The sequence below is a fragment of the Lynx canadensis genome, chromosome A3 (assembly GCF_007474595.2).
Source record: "Lynx canadensis isolate LIC74 chromosome A3, mLynCan4.pri.v2, whole genome shotgun sequence".
Classification (NCBI taxonomy): domain Eukaryota; kingdom Metazoa; phylum Chordata; class Mammalia; order Carnivora; family Felidae; genus Lynx; species Lynx canadensis.
Window position 1 is genome coordinate 128,506,221 of NC_044305.1, and position 19,168 is coordinate 128,525,388.

Genomic DNA, 19,168 nt, shown 5'->3' on the forward strand with positions numbered 1-19,168 from the left:
CTGAGTAACTGTTCTGTTGAACTCACGGGCATTTTCTGTTATCAGAAGTCTCACAGTGGGGAGAAGAGTAAAACGAAATGTCATGCGCCCAACTCCCAGCATCAACAGTCATCAGAATGTGACCCGTCATCTCATGCCTATCTCCCCTACCCTCTCCCCACTCCTGTGGATTATTTTCAAGAAAATCCCGGTCATCATTTCATTTTATCCGTAAATATTTCCGTATCTTTTTCTCAAAGGATACATGTGAACACAACCACCGCAACATTATCACAATCAAAACATGAACAGTATTTCTTCAGTATCATCAACTGTCCAGTTAACGGATTTTTACATGGTGGTTCTGAAAGGCAAAACAGTGCATTCTAGGTTACCCGAGAAGCTTATAAAGAACCTGGAAAGCATTCTAAACACTAAGTGACCACATTTGGTATGATGAAAAATAGTAGTTTGTGGCCCATTTCATAAATTATTTGTTGTCACATTAATTTTTACAGATATTATCGAAGAGGGGCAGGCTGTGTGGCATGGGGGTGGGGAGATGTAGTCTTTTGGATTCTGATCCTAGTCCCCCTGAACATCCCCGTGTGCCTTTGGGCGTGTTACTTAACATCTTTGGTTTTCAATTTACTTTTTGGTAAAACGGAGCTAATTAAAACTCTTTGCAGGCTCACTCTAAGCATTAAATTAGGTAAGACACGTGTACTACCTGGGTTTGTGCAGATCAGAGCTGTTATGTGGTTATAATAATAATCACAGTAATAATAATCAAGAAACTCAGACTTCATGAGTTTCACTTTGTGTCTGACATTGTGCTAGAGGCCTGGCTCTTACATGATCTCATGTAACATTCACAACACCCTCTCTTCCCAAGAATCTCTGTCATCATCCTCATTTTGCAGGTCCCGAAGGCTCATCAACTAATAAATGCGAAAAAGCAAGGATTTGTACTCCAGTGTGGTGTCCGGGAAGCCCAAGCTCTTGAAAACCACTACGTCTCCTTCCGTGTGGCCTTTGTAGTTCGAGTTTGTTTGGTTTGAGAGTCGTCTAAGTCTGTTTCACTCTGTACATGTGGCCACACCTTATTTCTACTTGACGTTTAGGTGTTGTGCCCCTTATCTTTTCAGGAAGCGCTGCAGAAATACAGTCGCCTGTATGATCTGTCCCGATCAGAAAAGGGGAAAGTTCACGATCAAGCTGTGGCCATGTGTCTAGATGGCCTGCCTCTGAGAATGATCCAGAAGCTGCTGCAGGTGGCCGTGGGCCCTCTCGACATCTCGCCCAAGGACGTAGTGCAGGATGCAGTGAGGAGAATAGTTTCTGCCCTGAGGTAAGCCAGAAAAGAGTCCCCGGAAAGCCGAGGCGATAGTTTGCCAGTAATGGCACTCGTTTCACAGTCACGAAGGTAAAAATACGATCATGGATGTAGAGGCATTTTATTCACTAGGAAGTACTTCATAAAAGTGAGAGGTTATTATCAGATTTCTCAAAGTCTTGTGTCTTAAAATATCTCAAGAGTGGAGAACCATGAAAATGTTTCCCCATTGGTATTGTGTGTAACCCACCCTGAAATTAACTTCTGGTTAGACCCTCTTGCCGCTCCCCCTCCTCCCACCATCATCCCCATCCCCAAATAATTCTTGAAGTAGGGGAAGGGCCAAGATTAGCAGGTAGCTAAATGTCAGGTCATCATGTGACCCCCGGTGGATATACACATCCTGACTTTTCTACTCACACTTCTTTTCAGAGCTTGCAAAATGGCTCCCAGAAGCTTCTTTCGAAGTATACACAAGGCAAGGTTAATCGTATACTGAAGAAGTTAGACATCTGTTAAGTCTCTTAGAGTTTTATTTACCTGCAGTTAATGGCCTGAAACCAACAATTGAGAAATTCTAGCTTTATGTCAGTATGCGGGTGTCTTCGTGGGAATGCATCCGGGAGGGTTAGAAAAGGGGGAAAGTTAAGCTAAAAGAAGAATGAGGCATGAAGTGCTTTCTGTGAATAATGCAATTAGGCTGAAAGATTTGGTTGTGTTTAATGTATTCTCCTTTTAAGCATTCTTTGTAATTCTGCATTGCTCTTGAGGAACTTTTTGATTAAATGCATGTCAGTTTTCCACAGCTGAACTGAAATCAAATGAGCCTTTATCAGTTTAATTACCCCAGCCTCATACAGTTTTCACCTTATAATGATCTGAGGTATCTGGTAATTTTTAGAGAGAGACAGAGACAGAGATAGAGATAGAGATATAAAATATAACACTTTGTAAGAAATAACAAATGTCAAGTTAATAAAGCAGTGTTCTGTTATTAGCTTATTATGTTTTGGTGGTGGTGGTGGTTATAAGAGCCGCCCACTTTCCTGTTTTCTTTTCTTTTTTCTTTTTTTAATGTTTATTTATTTTTGAGAGAGACAGAGCACAAGCAGGGGAGGGGCAGAGAGAGAGGGAGACACAGAATCGGAAGCAGGCTCCAGGCTCTGAGCTGTCAGCACAGAGCCCGACACGGGACTCGAACTCACAGACCTCGAGGTCATGATCTGAGTCGAAGTCAGATGCTTAACTGACTGAGCCACCCAGGCGCCCCTTTCCTCTTTTCATTGATGACAGATACTCGGTCACATTTTGCACCTTTTGATTCATAGCTATCTTTTTAGTGTTTCTTAAATCAAACTATAGATGAACCTCACAAAAACAAAACATTTTGAAAAATCGGTGCTTTGATGAATTTATTTCCTAAAAATTGCCTATTTTTGTAGATAATGAAAATATGTGATATTTTTACCCTTGTAAAATTGTGCCAGAAATTACACTTCTCTCTCCTTCCCTGCACCCAGCTCCACTTACTAAGATTTCGTTCTCACCTAATAAACGTTATGCTTAGCACACAGAAGATATTCAATAAATGTGAATTAAATCTTTCAGTAGTGGGAGGAGAGGGAACTTCAGAAGTTCAGCTACCTCCTTTTCAAAGGAAAAGAAATTGCTACTGACAACATCCATAACGTTCACCTTTTAGAAAGTTAGTAGAATTTGGTAGATATGAAACAACAAAGGCGTGTAAAGAACTGAACCCAGCAGTTGATTTAAGTCCTACCGCTGAAATTATTCAGAACACTCAGCTAAAACTTGTCTTCTGTTGCTTTTTTTTCAAAATTTACTAGAGTCCCAGATATATACACTCGTAAAATGGGCATAATAATAATAGTACCTACCTTGTGGGCTGTTGGGGATTAAATGGTACATGTGTGTACAACATTCAACGGTGTCTTGTGCCTAGTGAGCGTCACGTAAATATTAGGGTTTTTTTAAGTCCAGCTGGAGAATTGGGATGATTATGTATTTAATGCACACGTATAATAATGTCCATTGACTGTTTTTTGGAGGACAGAAGGCAGGTAGATTGTATTTTCTTGCCAGCAAAACAAGCACATATGAGACCGTGAGCGTCTTAAAGGCAGAAGGCGTTTCGTTTCCACACCTTTGGCACGTCGTGTAGGGCTCAGTGCCCTCGCAGACCACACGCAGCCCGCGTGGCTGGGAGCCGGCAGCGTGCACTGCCACAGCCCAGCCGGGCTCCGAGTGCGAACGCCGTGCTGCTTGCTGAGCCCGGAGCCCCCTTCTGAACCGGTTCTTTCTCTCTCCCTTCGCAGCGGAGGCAGCGCTGAGCTCGGTGGGCCCAGGGACCCCCTCCAGGTCCTGGAAGGTGTTGTCGCAGCCGTCCACGCCAGCGTGGACAAGGGGTAAGCCTAGAACGGCTCGCGTGTCTCGCGAGCACTCCGTGCACTCGTGGCACTCCGCAGGATCTTAGAATTATTGTGAATATCCATATTTATGAAACTGCCGAGAGGAAGCAGTCTTCCCAGGTGTTTTCGGAAGGAATTGCTGAGAACTTTGTCACTACAGAGGCTCTCCATCTGGAGACACAGTTTCGCAGCTGCCCTCTCACTCCTCAGCTCCAGCAGGACACCCCCCTTCTCTCCAGAGCACCGTCTGCAGGGAGAGTATGGTTTCTTCTCGCCACCTCTTGAGTGAGGCCAGGAGGGGGAGCTGCTCTGAGCTTCTTAGGAGAGAGGGGTTCACATCTCTGAGAGGTTAGCTGGACTGAGTGAAGTATGGAAATTTCTAGAATGTTTATATATTTCTTAGAGCTTTATACATGTTAGGTCTGTCTTGTCGGAGGACTATGAGTGTACAGGTTTTATGAGTCTAGAAAGATGTGTGTCTCTAATGCCATTTTTAGAAAGAATTTTTCATTTAGGTCCAGTGGCAGTGACAGGGTTAATAGCATCAAGTGGGTGGTTATATATTCACCAGAGTTTACAGACATCTTTCCTGTGGCTTTTACTCATGTCATCCCTGTAAGGCCGGGCCCCAATTCCTTTTTTTATGTTGTTTTTGTGTGTTTGTTTGTTTGTTTGTTTGTTTGTTTGTTTTAACAAAATCTCTCTATCCAATATGGCACTTGAACTCACAAACCTGAGATCAAGAGTTATATGCTCTACTGACTGAGCCAGCCAGGCGCCCCTCAGTTTTCTTTTTTCTCCCCTCCCCTCCCCTCTCCTTTCCTTTCCTTTCCTTCCTATAGGTTTCCCAGTGTGGGGCTTGAACTCAGAACCCTGAAATTAAGGTCTGAGCTGAGATCAAGTTGGATGCTTAACTGACTGAGCTACCCAGGTGCCCCTCCATTTTTTTTTAATAGGAAATATGATATAATAATACCAATGAAGAAATATTTGCAAAAACTCCTCATAGTTCATTGAGTATTGTAATTGTTTTTATTTGTACATTACCTTCTAGTTATTGTGCAGGTACAGATGTATTTTTATATAGCTTCAATCAAAATATATAAACACTTCCTGTTCTTTTTTTATTTGCTTGCTATTGTGAGTCTTCCCATTGGTCTTTGTAGCTTCCCTGAGTATTATTTCTGATGGTTGCGTACGCTGTTGCCATTTTCGGAGGAGGCCTTGCCCCCAGTCGTAGGCCTGGGAGATGGAACCAGGATCCCAGCCAGGCTCTGAGTCGTAATTCAGCTCTCAGATGCCTTTGCAGCCTATTTCCATGCATTGCTTTGTGCCCGAGGTTTGAGTGGAAGACAGAGGATAAGCCATACTGGTCAAAGTGGGAAAACACGGCAGTCAGGGGCCTCTACCGACTCAGCCTTTTGCCTCACACGTTTCTTCTGATCCCCTTTGCTCGTGGGTCTTTCAGTAAGAAGGAAGCCACAGCAGCGGCCGATTTACCTCTCGTTCTAAAGAGAAATGAGATGACCTACATGTGTACCATGTGCTGAGTCACGAGGAGTAAGATACGGAGAAGAAATAACCCCCAACCTCAGAAGCTCAGTCTTGCAGGGGCGACGAGCCCCCCGTGCCCCTCCCCCAGCCCTGGTTACCACACTCTGGAGGGGCAGGTGCTGGACAGAGAGCACAGTAGAGGGAGCAGTTTATTCTGCCTGGAGAGGTCAGAGCAGGATACACGAGGGGCCACGTTGGGCCTGGTCTGTGAAATGTGAGTCTGTGAGGACGAGGAGGAGGGTGACGGTACTCCCGGCTGAGGAAACTACCAGAACCGTTGCAGATGCGGCAGAGCAGAGACGCCGCGTGGGAGACCCTCAGCCCCCTTCCAGACGTGCGCCTCCTCGCACCTGCCCGGCCGCCCCTTCGCTGCCGGCCGCTCCTGTCAGAGCACAGCTGCTCTCAGGGCAGGACGCCCCGGAGCCTGGCCTCGCGGGATGACAGGGATCTGGAAGGGCACTAAGCCCCTTCCAGGGGACACGTCGCAGAGGGATTAGAAGGCAGTATTTTTCTTAGTGGGTTTCCGGCCACAGATACACAGGAATCCAACTCGGGTGTCTTGCATACAGACTATTTTTTTTTTCTTTTAGCTTTGATTTCCAAAGAGGAAGACATTGGGGAATGGAGAAACAGAACGAGATCTTACTTTTTTTTATTCCAGAGACACAGAATAACAAAGTCTTCTCAACAGAAAAACTTCAGTGAACAATTTCTTTTTTCTTAAAAAAGAAAAAGAAGAAGAAAGACAAAGTCATAACTTTTATTCCTGACAAGTAGTTTTTGGATCCACAAGGATTTTAAACCCAAATCCTTGGCTTCAGTTTCTCTTCCCAAAACTCTGCCCAGCAGCGTCACATGGGGGAGTCCCTCCTTTCCACGTGGCTCTCAGTGGGGTCTTTGGAGCGACATGGGGACTTGGACCCTTTCGAAGTAACCCTCTCAGTCACTCACTACTTAGCCTGACCTGACCCCCAGGAGGCCACACCAGGCCTGGGTATTTCAGGGACATACCATCAGCCTCCCTCGGTCCCCGCCCCCAAACTTGAACATCCACTGCCCTCCATGGCATGTTTAGAGAGCCAGTCGCCTCTTTCTCTGCACACTGTCAGCTGTCACACACATTCACGTGCTCTTAGGTTAGGCATACGCCATCCCATAGTGTCCTGGCAGGCAGACTGCATACGGAGAGTCATGGCTACCACCACGTGTTGGGTTTTATGGCGTCGTGGGTGCGTCCTCCTTTGACTCCTTATGTTGGTACAAGTATGATTTGCCATTGACCCGCAGCTTCTGCCCCATTCGTAAAGCCCTCTTTCCCTCCTCTTTCGCCTGTGCTGAGTGTCAGCCACCACAGCCACCACACCCAGACAGGCCACCAGTGGAGTGTCGGGACAGACAGACTTCCTTTCCAGTTTCACCGCATTCTTGCCTCCCGACATCAGGGGGGAGTATCGTAAGAATTTGAAATAGTGTCAAAAATCTTGTACAACCTCTACAATTGAAGACGAGTTTAGGGTAATTAATTATTGAGAGGCTCGTGCACATTAAATTGATGAGTATGTTTTCTCCCATTTTTTATGTATGCCTATAACATATTTCAAGAATAGAATCCAAATTTCCTGTTTGAGTTAAGAATTAATTGATTAGATTGCTTAAGATAAATGGATTTTAAAAGCCTCCAATAACTAAAATAATATTTTTCTAAAAGAATATATTTGGTAAACCCGGAATTAAGAAAATATCATCATGCATTTAAAAACAAAAAACTGGGGCGCCTGGGTGGCTCAGTCGGTTAAACGTCCGACTTCAGCTGAGGTCACGATCTCGCGGTCCGTGAGTTCGAGCCCCGCGTCGGGCTCTGGGCTGATGGCTCAGAGCCTGGAGCCTGCTTCCGATTCTGAGTCTCCCTCTCTCTCTGCCCCTCCCCCGTTTATGCTCTGTCTCTCTCTGTCTCAAAAATAAATAAACGTTAAAAAAAATTTTTTTTTAAAAAACCCAAAAAACTAACGAGCATCTATCAGTCAGTGGCAAGATCTCCGGAATGGCTCTCTGCAACTCACCAAATCCTTACAACCACCCTATTCTATTATTGTTGTCTCCATTTTATAGATTAGGCAATGATGCTCAGACAGGTTTTGTTATTTTTCTGGGGTCGCCCAGCTAACGACATGCTATGAATTTCTCTCACCATATCTCATCTGCTTCTGACATTAAAGAGCTTGCAATGGACAGTGAGTGAGGTAGCACCTCTCAAATGCCATCGTGCCCTGGAATTGCCTGTGGGTCTTATTAAAATACAGACTTTACTAGAGTAGGTCTGGGTGGGGCCTGAAATTCTACATTTGTAACCAGCTCCCAAGTGCTCCTCCGTCCAGGGACTGAACTTCATGTAGCAAGGTCTTCAGGCGTTACCTCCCTCAGTTTTCTCGCCTTTTCTGTCTACTTCTCTCTGCTTTGGTCTCATTCCCTCTTCTGTTCCCTGCCTTTGTATACCTTTAAACAGTTTCCTAACAGGAATGACCCACAGGTGTGAACCGGCATATTAGTGATTCTCAAAAGGACGTGCAGAAATAAATCCACTCAGAAAACAGATAATTAATGAGGAATTCCTCTGCACGCTACTCAAAAAGGAAGAAAGATTTCCTCCAAAAGTATTGGAGTATTTTAGAAGATTTTATTTGTTTGTTTAAATTGCTCCTCGATCACAGTCCAGCTTCAGCTGTGTAAAAGCTTCATGTATACTCAGCAGCATCAGATATTCAGACTGCATTGAGCTCTTTGGAATTACCTAGCGATTTCACAGTATTTTTAAGCACAGAAAATGAAAGGAAAAAAAAGAGAAAGAAAGCCCACTAAAGCAAATAGAATCTGATTTCTTCTTAGTCTTCGTGCTCTGTGGGACAGAGTAAATCATCAGATGTTCGCCGAGTGCCCCCAAAGCCTGAACATGTGCCGCGACGCTGAGCCCTGCCAACAGCCCTGGTCAACGGGCAGCACAGCAGATCCACCCTCCCACTGCAGTCTTTCTCGAGGCCAGCTCAGGTTCTGCTTCAGACTTCATAGCTGTCATTCCTGCCTCATTATAGTGAGATGCACCCAGGTTTTTACTGATAAATGAACCTGAGGAAGAGATTCTGGGTTGCATACATTCAAGAGCAGCCACAAAGAGGTTCTTAGTATTTGTCAAAAGTTCAGACTTGAGATTGGAATTGTATGCACATCGAAATGATTTCATTTGTAGGAAGTTTTCATAGAATTTAATTCTGTTAATTATTTGAAGAAAAGTCGCACTTCTTTCTACACTCCTGCAATACCATTGATGTGTCCCTGCATTCATTTATTTGCAGTTCTCTCTTGTTCCTTGCCGGGTGCCCCAGTTATTTCATGGGAGCCAGTAAACAGAAGGTACTACACTGGGGAGCGTCCACCCCACCCAGCTCTGTATGCAGGGAGCAAAGTGTGCGTGGTGTGTGGGTCAGTAACTTGAGTCAAGGGACCTACTTAGAATATGAGTGTTGGTGTCTCTCACTGTTCGCTTACTTCCGTTTACTTGCTCGTCCCTCCTCCCTCCCTTTTTAACCTCACCTAGAATTTTACAGATCAGGGTTTGCACACTTATTTCCCACTGAGGCCAGGCAGGTAACGGACATGAGCAAGGTGGGCTGGGCTTGAGGAGAGGTTGGGGGTGGTGGAGGCTGAGGGGCACGGGAGCTCACACACGCCTTGTCTAAAGGAAACAGCGGCCCGCTTGTCCTCTTCTTTCAGCTTTTCAAGAGGGGCTGGGTTGTTAGGAGAATAGATCCGAAGAGCTCTCATCACAAGAAAAAAGTTTGTTTGTTTTTTATTTTTTTTTTAACGTTTTATTTATTTTTGGGAGAGACAGAGACAGAGTGCGAGCAGGGGGAGGGGCAGAGAGAGAGGGAGTCACAGAATCCGAAGCAGGCTCCAGGCTCCCAGCTGTCAGCATAGAGCCCAATGCGGGGCTCGAACTCACGAACCGTGAGATCACGACCCGAGCCGAAGTCAGACGCTTAACCGACTGAGCCACCCAGGCGCCCCCTTTTTTTTTTAAATCTCAATGAGGTGATGGATGTTAACTTATTGTGTAATCATTTCACAGTACACGTAAGTCAAATCGTTATACTCTACACCTTTAAACTTAGCTCTGTATGTTGCTAGTATCTCAGTAAAACTGGGGGGAGGCCGGGAAAAGGAACTGGAAAATCTTAATTTTTCTGTAAAATGTTTAAATTTTGAAACATTGTCGTATGCCGTGCAAGGCAACACACAAATTTGGCTGCCAGTTTGTAACTCAAATATAGAAGATTCAACGAAGTGACCCTCTGTTCCCTTTAGGCATTCAGATTCTGTGACATTCATGTTTACAAGAAATCACAGTGGTCTGTGTTTTTCCTGTTTGAATGCAGTATCTTTCCTTCCCCCATTCTCAAATGAGAACGGTAATTTCATTTTGTGTAGTGCATCAAGATTATGTAAAGTGCTTTTTGTGTTTGCCATGTCTTTTCATGTACTTTAACTGTTTAAGTGCAAGGTTGAGTTCTCCTCGTATGAGTATGCCATGCAGAATCTGAAAATTCTTTTACCAAGGATTGGCTTACTAATTTTCTCAAACTCTGTCTTTTTGCTTTGATTCAATAATTGCTTTTGTTTGTTGACAGTTCCCTTCCTTTTGTGAGTATCCTGTCATGCTCCACTATAGAACTAATCGTTTGGCGAGTATATTTTTGTTGTTCTTGTTGCTGCTGCTGTCCTTCTCCGTTAATAGAGCTATTTCAGAGGATTCTTTGTTTTTTGATCCCAAACCGATTGTATGAACGTGTTTCCAGTAGTTGTTAATTTTTCTTTAAATAGAGTAGTAAGTTACTCTGTGCAGTATAAAAACCTCCTCCCCAGAAAATACTCATTATAGAGAAAAAGGTGGAAAATGTCTATGTATTTGCAGTGAAACTATGAGCAGTTTTTTCTTTTATCTGTTTATAACTTTTTTAAAAACATTTGTATGACTTTCATAATAAAGTAAAAATGTTTTGAAATAATGTTCTTTTTATTCCTAAGCTCATTAAATCCTCTCCTTGCCTTCATAAGATACTCTAAAAATGGAATCATTTTCCTTCTTCTCAGTCTTTTTTTTTGACATTGTAAAAGTCATAATTGGTTATTTTTCACCCACCTATTTACTTCAAACATTTCAAACCCACAGAAAAATTGTAAGGATAGAAAAAAATAATACATATGTACACTTCCCCTTGATTTGCCAATTTGTTACCATTTTATCAAAAATCCTGCTCTTTCTCTGTATGTGTGTGTATGTGTATTTGATGAGTCATGAGAGTGACTGACTATGGATTTTAAAAACTCAGATTGAAATTAAAATGTTAACCATTTTGCAGTTGATGTCTTTGGGAGATAGCATCCAGGCCCATGTCCTTGGGTAGCTCTCCTATAGAGCTTCCTTTCGTTTCTGTGTGGTCTTATTGAACACCAGTGTTCACGTGGACATACAGTGAAGCTCATTTGGAACATGGTGCTTCCAGAACACAGCATTTCTATTCTGGGGATGAATTTTGCCAACTTCATTATGTGTTTGAACTGTCAACCCGCAGTTAGAGCAGATTCCTCCAAAATATCAAGTATTATCAACTGCATGATAACCTCTAATGTAAATGGAATCGAACTCAGTTTGACTTGGAAAACATTATAATAATCTTTCTATATCACATCAGTATCTAAATAATTTTAATCAGCTGCCACAGTGTTCTGGAACATATCCCCTATTTGGTTCGGGAGCATCGTGTAGTCATTGATAGCGGCAGTAAGAGAGTCCAAGTTCAAATATTGGCCTCAGTAATAATGGTTGCCAGTTAATCGAAGCACTTAGTTATAGGTCTGATAATGTATTATGTGCTTGAAATTTATTACTTACATATTTGTTTACTTCTCAAAAGCTTCAAAAGTAAGGGGTTGTACTTCTCTCCAAGTTACTAATGAGGAACTGAGGCTCAGAGCCATTAAGTGACTTCCCGGTCACTGGCACGCTGTCAGGAAGAGGGGATTCTGGGAGCTGAATGTGAGCCTAACAGCTGCAGATCCTGTGCTGTCAAAGCAGGACGCTGCACTGCTTTTGTGGCCGGGGGTGCGTGCTCTCGGTTACCCAGGTGAGGAGGCCTGTGCTGCCTTAGCTCTCTCCTCTCTTTTACCGCCCACTTGCATTGCTCCCTGAACGTGCTCTGTCCTTGGAAATCCTTGGTTCTTTTTTCTTGCTGTTCTCTTGATCTGGATGATATTTTCTCACCTTGCCTTTGACACGTAGCCCACTTGACCTTTATGATCCCGTTCCAATGCCACGACCTCAGTGAAGCCTTCCCTGGCCCTACTCTCTGTTCCTCCAAAATGATTGTTCATATTTACATATATTAGTAATTTGAATAGTAGTCACTTTCAAAATCTTTCTGGACCATTGTTAGTTCTTTGAAGGCAGGAATCCTATAATTTTCATCCCTGTGTCATCATGCACAAGCTGGTGCTTTCATGATACTGATAATAATCATAATGATCGTTATGCAGATGATGCTTACTATTTATTAAGTACTTCCTCTGTGCCATGTACTGTGGCTAAGTACGTTCTATACATTATCTTGATTTCACAGACTCCCAAGAGACAGACTTTCAGGACCTCTGGTACCTAACTATAAAATGGGAATGATGACATTCATGGTTTTTATCTAGAGTTGTTAGCACATGGTGGGGCCAGGGCCCACAGGTCCATCACGTTTCCCCAAAATGTTTTTCCCCCACATGATACCATCTGCTCACTCTGCACATAGATTTCCAAGAAATCTACTTCTCATGCACCCCGATTTTGCCGTTTTTGATACATGTCAAGGGCTCACATAGTTAAAACTAACAAATGACTTCGTAGATTTAGAAAATGCTTAAGCCACTTGTCCATGGTGTTTTAGAATTTCTTTTATTCCTAAAGACAAATGATGAATTGTTTTTTAATTCGAATTTCCATGAAACTGTACTGACAAGTGTATTATAGAATGTGTAGTAACAGAAACACTCAGTGGTATTGTAGAATTTTAAAAAACATCCTGTGGTCTTGTTGGGTCGTGGAATTTGGGACTTGGTGATATATTGCTGGAAGCCTCATAAGGATGTCGTTACAGCAAAACCTGTATGATTCAGTGCTGTAGCACTGCTCTCTGGGGCTGTTGTGCATGTGAGGTATCTATATGAGGCCTCTTAACTGTAATCAATAGTAATTCTTTGACATCATCATCAAAGGAGTTGTTTTCCTGAGATGGCCCATTTGGGTTTACAAAGGAATAGATTCTAGCACTGGATAGAAAGTCGTACAAATATTCCCTTCTCTGAAGCCTTTCAGACTTCCCAGGTCTTTAACATGCATTCATATTTCATCTTTAGTAGAAAACTTGATACTCTAACCCCGTATTGAAATTCTATCAGAGAGAAAGGTGTAGAAAGAACATGGACTTTGGGGTCATATTGCGCTATTCTAGATGTGTGTGGGCATATCATAGCCTTTCCTTAAAGGCTATTTCCTCATCTGTAAAAAGGAATTTACATGTACAGCATAAGGACTACAGTTAACAATATTATATATTTGAAGGTTATTAAAAGAGTAGATCTTAAAAATTCTAATCTCGAGAAAAAATTTTGTAACTATGTCAGGTAATGGATGTTAACTTATTAATAATCATTCCACAATATACATATATCAAACCATTATATTATTCACCTTAAACTTATATGATGTTATGTCAGTTATCTCTGCAAATGGAAAAAAAATTTAAATAAAATGGAATATTTATAATAATGATTTTGCATAGGTATTGTCAACTAGTTTAGATAAACTAGTTTACCTAAAATTACTTAGAATGATGCCTACCTCTGTTAGTAGCATTAATAGAAATACATACTTATTAAGCTTTTCGTAAGAAATAGAGTGGCTAAGAACATGGTTATTTTTCATCTGCTTTATGTAACTCAATATGATACTGTAAAATATGTAAAAACTACATTCATTTTACATAGTTTTTAAATACCTAATATGGTTTCTTTAAGCCATTTAGAACCTAAATTTCTCGGGGCACCTGGGTGGCTCAGTCAGGTAAGCGTCCAACTTCGGCTCAGTTCATGATCTCACGGCTTGTGGGTTCGAGCCCCGCGTCGGTCTCTGTGCTGACAGCCCAGAGCCTGGAGCCAGCTTCGGATTCTGTGTCTCCCTCTCTCTGCCCCTCCCCTGCTCACACTCAGTCTCTGTCTCTGTCTCTGTCTCTCTCAAAAATAAACATTAAAAAAAATTAAAAAAAAAAAAAGAAGAACCTCAATTTCTCTTCTCAATAGGAAAAAGGCAAGGTCACCCAACAAACAAGTCTTTGGCTCAATCACTGTATTGGGTTACTGGAATTTTTTTTTAAGAAGGTTTAGGAGTTTCTGCCTAACCCTTGGTTTTGCCCTTCAGGGAGGATCTGGTTTCCTCTGAGGACCTGCTGGTGTGGCTGCGGCCTTTCTGTGCTGACGATACCTGGCCCGTGAGGCCCCGCATTCAGGTGCTGCAGATTTTGGGACAGTCATTTAACCTGACTGAGGAGGATGGCAAGCTCCTTGTGTTCTTTCGAACGGAAGCCATTCTCAAAGCCGCTTGGCCCCAGAGACAGGTAAGGGAGCGTCCGACTGGTTTTTGCATGCTTTCCCTATTAAAAATAATTGGAGGTTATTTCTCGATTACTTTAAACCACCCTCCAGTGAATAATCAGCTTGGTAATGCAGACTTTCCACTGTGTTCCTCAGTCCAGCTGTTTAGTAGTTAAATACGTTTGGATTGGATTGGATTGGATTGAATTGGTTTGGATTCTTCCATGTGTTTGAACGTGCATAGGTGCTGGAGTGATGTCTCATTCACTTCACATGTGTGTGTCATTTTTCTCTTCAGAGGATATAGTCAGGATTCTTGACAGTATCTGTTAATTATCGCAACTCTCCCTGTCCCTGGAGAAATGCAGATCTAAATGGAAATTCAGTGTGCAGTTTAGCTAATTCACTTTTTTCATACTCTACCCAGGCAGGCAGATGCCCTCCTCTCTCTTCTGTCCCTATATCGACAACGTAGGCACACACAAGATCTTAGTTTCTCCACTCATCCTTCAAGACTCACTTGGTCTGCCATCTCTCTGGAACCTTCCCTGACCACTTCAAACTTAATTAAACCTTGAATTCCACACATTTGAGCTTTAGCTATATAATAATAATAATTATTATTATTATATAGCTATATAATAATAATAATTATTATTATATATATTTTATGATTATAAATATATAATTATGTATATAATTATTATATATAACATAATTATAATATAATTATAATAATTATTGTTGTTACTATTATTGTCTTGTCTCCCCACTACTGTGGAAAATTCAGAAGCCCTGGAGGATATATTGTCTTTTGAATTCCCCTAAGTATGCTGGGCACACATTGGGAGCTCAAATATTTGTTGATTGAGTAAATGAGAATACTGATTCCTAAATCAAAGAAATATGGTAGCCATTGAAGTTTGGCTCAAACTCTAATTTGATGCAGCCTAAAGACACAGGATGTAAGGATCAGTAATCTCAGTCAAGTGCGTCAGCCTGCAGACCATACGCCAAAAAAGTAAGGCTTCCCACATAATCTACTCTGCAAGAGACTTTCCTGGAAGTCTGACTGCAACTCAGTGTACCTTCTAATTTTAAAGCTTCGCTTTCTAATTAATGTTTATGTCCTTATTACTACATCGAAAGAACAATGAATTTTTCTTTTAAAAAATGCATCAGATATTAAGAATATCTTGAGACTCATCTCAGAACTTCACAATTATTATTTTAAGTATTCTTATTTTCCTACATGAGAGAAATGGGTAATTACTCTTATGTATTCTTTAGAATTAGAGAATTTGAGATTCAGAAGAGATGGATTATCAGGTATTCTCTTAATCTTGCCAAATTCCTGAAATGGGTTGTATTAAAAGTCACTGGTATCTGAATAATACTCTTTCTGAAGCCCCATGACCTTACCAACATACTTAGTCTCAACATGTTGCCTTGCATTACATGAAGGGATCACTAACAGTCTTTGTAAAGAGTGGTCTATGAACACCAATGCAATAGCTACAAAATATCTTCCAGGTCTCCGGCACAGTAGACGTTAGAAGTATGCTTGTTTTTAGCGACAGAAAGGTTCACGTAGCATCTCTTGAGTTAAACTCAAAATTAGGTCATATTATTTTTGCCACGTGGAATCTTGGATTCTGACTCATTCTGAAACAAATGAACGCCCCTACCGTTAGGTACTTTTCTGACAGAACCTCCATTTTTCAAGTGCTCAACCTTGCTCAGTTTCATCTTCGCTGTTGGCTGAAGCCTGGCAGAACGATGAGGCCGGTTTCTCCAGTTGGAGCCTCACTTCGCGTTATGTCAGATCAATATACCAAAAATACTACCAAACAATGTGGAGGCCAGGGAAAGGGAAAACATCTATCTTACCTGTCATGTTGAAACAGTAGAACACACACTTTCGTATTTGGGCCAAAATGCTTCAGAAATAGTAGGAGTATAACCATGATTTCTTCTTTTAAGCTTTTCTTAACTTTCCAGTTACCCAGAGAACAAGGTATAAAAGGTATACCATCTTTTATATGATTTCAGTGATGTCTGGATATTTCTGAGATTTTAATTTCTTTATAGCAAAACTTTTTCCAAATACAGGATTTAAGGGAGCTCAGCCTTTTGTTAAGATTCCTTTTCCGTGTACTTTTCTAAATTGACCTGACCATTTCACTGAGCGCAGTCTGGTTTCTGTCCTTTGCACAGTGTGTACAGAGAGTCTCATTTCACCACTGTTTGCTCTGGTGGCAAAAACTTTTTCAGGCCCTTAGAAAACCTCTCTCCCAACGCCCCTGACTCCAGTAAAACTCGTCCCGTGCCTCCTTACCCCTTTTCGGTTCTCCCCCTCTTACTTTGTCCTCATATAAGAGCAATTTCCCTGTTCTTTGAAGCTATTGAGCTGAGTTTCTTTAAAGTATTTGGTAGTGGAAATAACAAAACTACCATAGTTTAATTATGTCATTCATCTATAGTCTTCCAAAATAAATCAAATCAGTGAGTATCTCCTCCTCCTATAAAAATTAAGTATTCTGTGTCAGTCTGGCATTGCTGTGTCAGATCTGTTTTGGAGGGCAAGCATATTTGGCCAGGGCACTCTGTTTATTATTGTAAATAACTGCTACATGGAAAGTGAATGTGGAAAAATTGTGGCTTCACAGTGGGAAAAACCGCAACTTGTAGAGTGTTACAGAACTACGCTCCTAGTTCAAATCTGAAGCCGTCTCCATTATTGTTTTTAAAAAACTGTTTTACCTTTCACTCGAGCAGTAGAAAGATCGGGGTGCTGGTGCACAAATCCTTCAGAAGCCTATTATCTTGGCCACCCTCCCACCTCCATTGCTTCATCATCTTGGAAAAGATTCCTAAACCGTGAGCCTTGCCTTCTTGGTGTGCAAAATGGAACCTTGAGCTGGAGGAGACAGAGGATGGTTTGCTCACTCTTCTTTCTTCCACACACATTAGAGTCTTCTTCATCTCCATATCCCAAACACCTAGAAGACCCCAAAATGTTGATTACACAGGCTGTCGTTTTCTCCACTCCCTACCCCTTTCTCTGTTCTCAAAGGTAATATTAAGGGTAGAGGCAGATTCTTACAGAGCAAAGATAAGAATAGATAATGATATTGCAACGTTCAATTACCAGAAAATGTAGGACTGCTACCTTCGCTGTGGCTGGTAATCCTCTTAGGCAGACTTTGCATACATCAAAGAGGGACTTAATATTTAATTATCCTCGAGGTGCCCAAAGTAGTGGCCCTACAAATCAATGTGTTGCCGGGAAACCAGCCAGCTCCTGCAAAATTAAACGCAGAGTCTGTGGAGCCTGCTACCTCACTGGTTCTCAGAGAGACAGCAATTCCTAGTTTTCTAATGATTAGTTAACAGAATTAAAAATTCAGAGGCCCTCATTTTTCAACAGCTTGAGAGGCCTCCTTTTCCATTCCAGAAAAGTACCCCAGCATGGAGTACCGGAGAGAAGGAAGGGGGAAGACTTAAGGAGGGGGAAGGGAGGAATGTATTGTATTAATTCCCTTGGTATAATTTATCTGAGTTTTTCAGGTTTTGTAATTTTCTGGTTAACTGGTGCATGAAAAATATGGGTCAAAATACTGATGTTTCCTTAAAAGATTCCATACCCCTTCACCTTATTGTTTTTTCTGTTTTTGTATAAAAAGGGACATGTGGCTTAGAGTTTCACCTTTTAAAATTTCGATCTGCCTGGATTTGTGGTTGTAAGTGATCACTAGAAAAATTAGTTTAAGGAAACTCCTAATCTTATTACAAATTCATGCATTTTGCCTACTTTGAAACATGCAAGGACATATTAACTCCTCTGGTCAAAGGCCAGTTTGGCTTCGTTTTGCCAAAACATTAACAAAATACACACTTCTTTATCAGACCAAGACCAGTGGAACAGCTTCAGGATGCAAAGCTAGATTTAGTTTCTTACAAAGAATTTACTGTCACCTTAAATGTCTTCAAAGCTAAGACTCCCTGCCCTAAATGGTTTGCTTAATCAAGTATAGGATAAGATTTGATGTTAAAAATATATGTGCCTGTGTGCCCACACACATATAATATATCCCACACATGTGAATTACCCGTACATGTAATATATCTTTGCTAGCCATGGAAACCGATTCCTGGAACCAGGGGAGACTTTCAAAAGCATGCCAATTCCAAAGTCACATTTTATAGAAAAGGACATGCTGTCCAGAAACAAGAAGTTACTTCCTCTGATTTTAGCTTAAATGTCACCATTTCTAAAATACTGCATCCTAAATCAGGCCCCAGTCACGATCAATTTCACAACCTCTTAGTTTTCTTCTGATCACCAGTATCTGCTCACTTCTCCCTGCCTGTCCTTCTGTCTGTCATTCTATTATATGATGTCTTTCTTCTTCCATTAGAATATAAATAACATGAGAACATGGATCTTAAGGACACTCAGTAAATATCTGCTGAATAAATGAATATTCCATTTTTAAAAACTTATCTAAGGTCACCTTTAAAATGGCAAGGCCAGGACCCCTGAGCTTCAATCTGCTGTTCTTGCCGTGAATGATGAAGGCTCAGGCCATGCTGCTTCCCGCTTATGTACAAGCAAAATGATTTCCTTGGAATAATGGAAAGGTTTCCTTACAGAGTGGCCTGGTGCTTTTAGACTGATACTGTTTTGTATTAATTTGCTGTACTTTGCTCCCAGTGATTTCTGACCAGCCGGCTGCTTGTCGTATGGAAGCAAATGATTCACAAGCATGTTTGTCTGGACAGAAGCAAGAGATCTGAAATGTTCTAATAGAGCTTGATGTGCCTTTTCAGGTTGAGAGAGCGTCAGTGTTACTGGGTTCTGCAACTATTTGGACACCTCGGAAGGCCTCTCTTGATGACTTAGGGCTCCTTTCCTTTAAAGATATTCCTTCTTGTCATGGGCATCGTCGAGGGAAGAAGATGGGACTGAGGAATGTGTATTAAGTGCACATTACTGCGTGTACTCTTTAGAACAGCTTGCAGAGTCGTTACCAGTCTCTGTTTGAGATGAGGTCACATAACCTATTAAGGTCACCCAGCTTGTGAACGATCGTACTGGAGTTTGAACCTGGTTCTGTCTGATGTCAATGCCTGTCTTCTTGGCCCTTTACCGCACTTCTTCCCATCTGCCGGGGAAAGATACTCA

The 19,168-nt window shown here is 41.8% G+C and overlaps 1 protein-coding gene across 2 annotated transcripts in view; it reads left to right on the plus strand.

The window, feature by feature from the left end:
• The window catches only part of NBAS (NBAS subunit of NRZ tethering complex), a 333,519-nt gene that overhangs the window by 283,828 nt on the left and 30,523 nt on the right, over positions 1 to 19,168 (plus strand). Inside the window, exons 46-48 of one of the 2 annotated variants that reach the window (XM_030311617.1) lie at positions 1,128 to 1,330; positions 3,652 to 3,741; positions 13,808 to 14,003. In XM_030311617.1, coding sequence (XP_030167477.1) covers positions 1,128 to 1,330; positions 3,652 to 3,741; positions 13,808 to 14,003 — 489 coding nt within the window. Of the gene's footprint in view, positions 1 to 1,127; positions 1,331 to 3,651; positions 3,742 to 5,888; positions 6,019 to 13,807; positions 14,004 to 19,168 lie in introns of those variants that run through there. The other variant, XM_030311618.1, reaches the window with a different exon arrangement.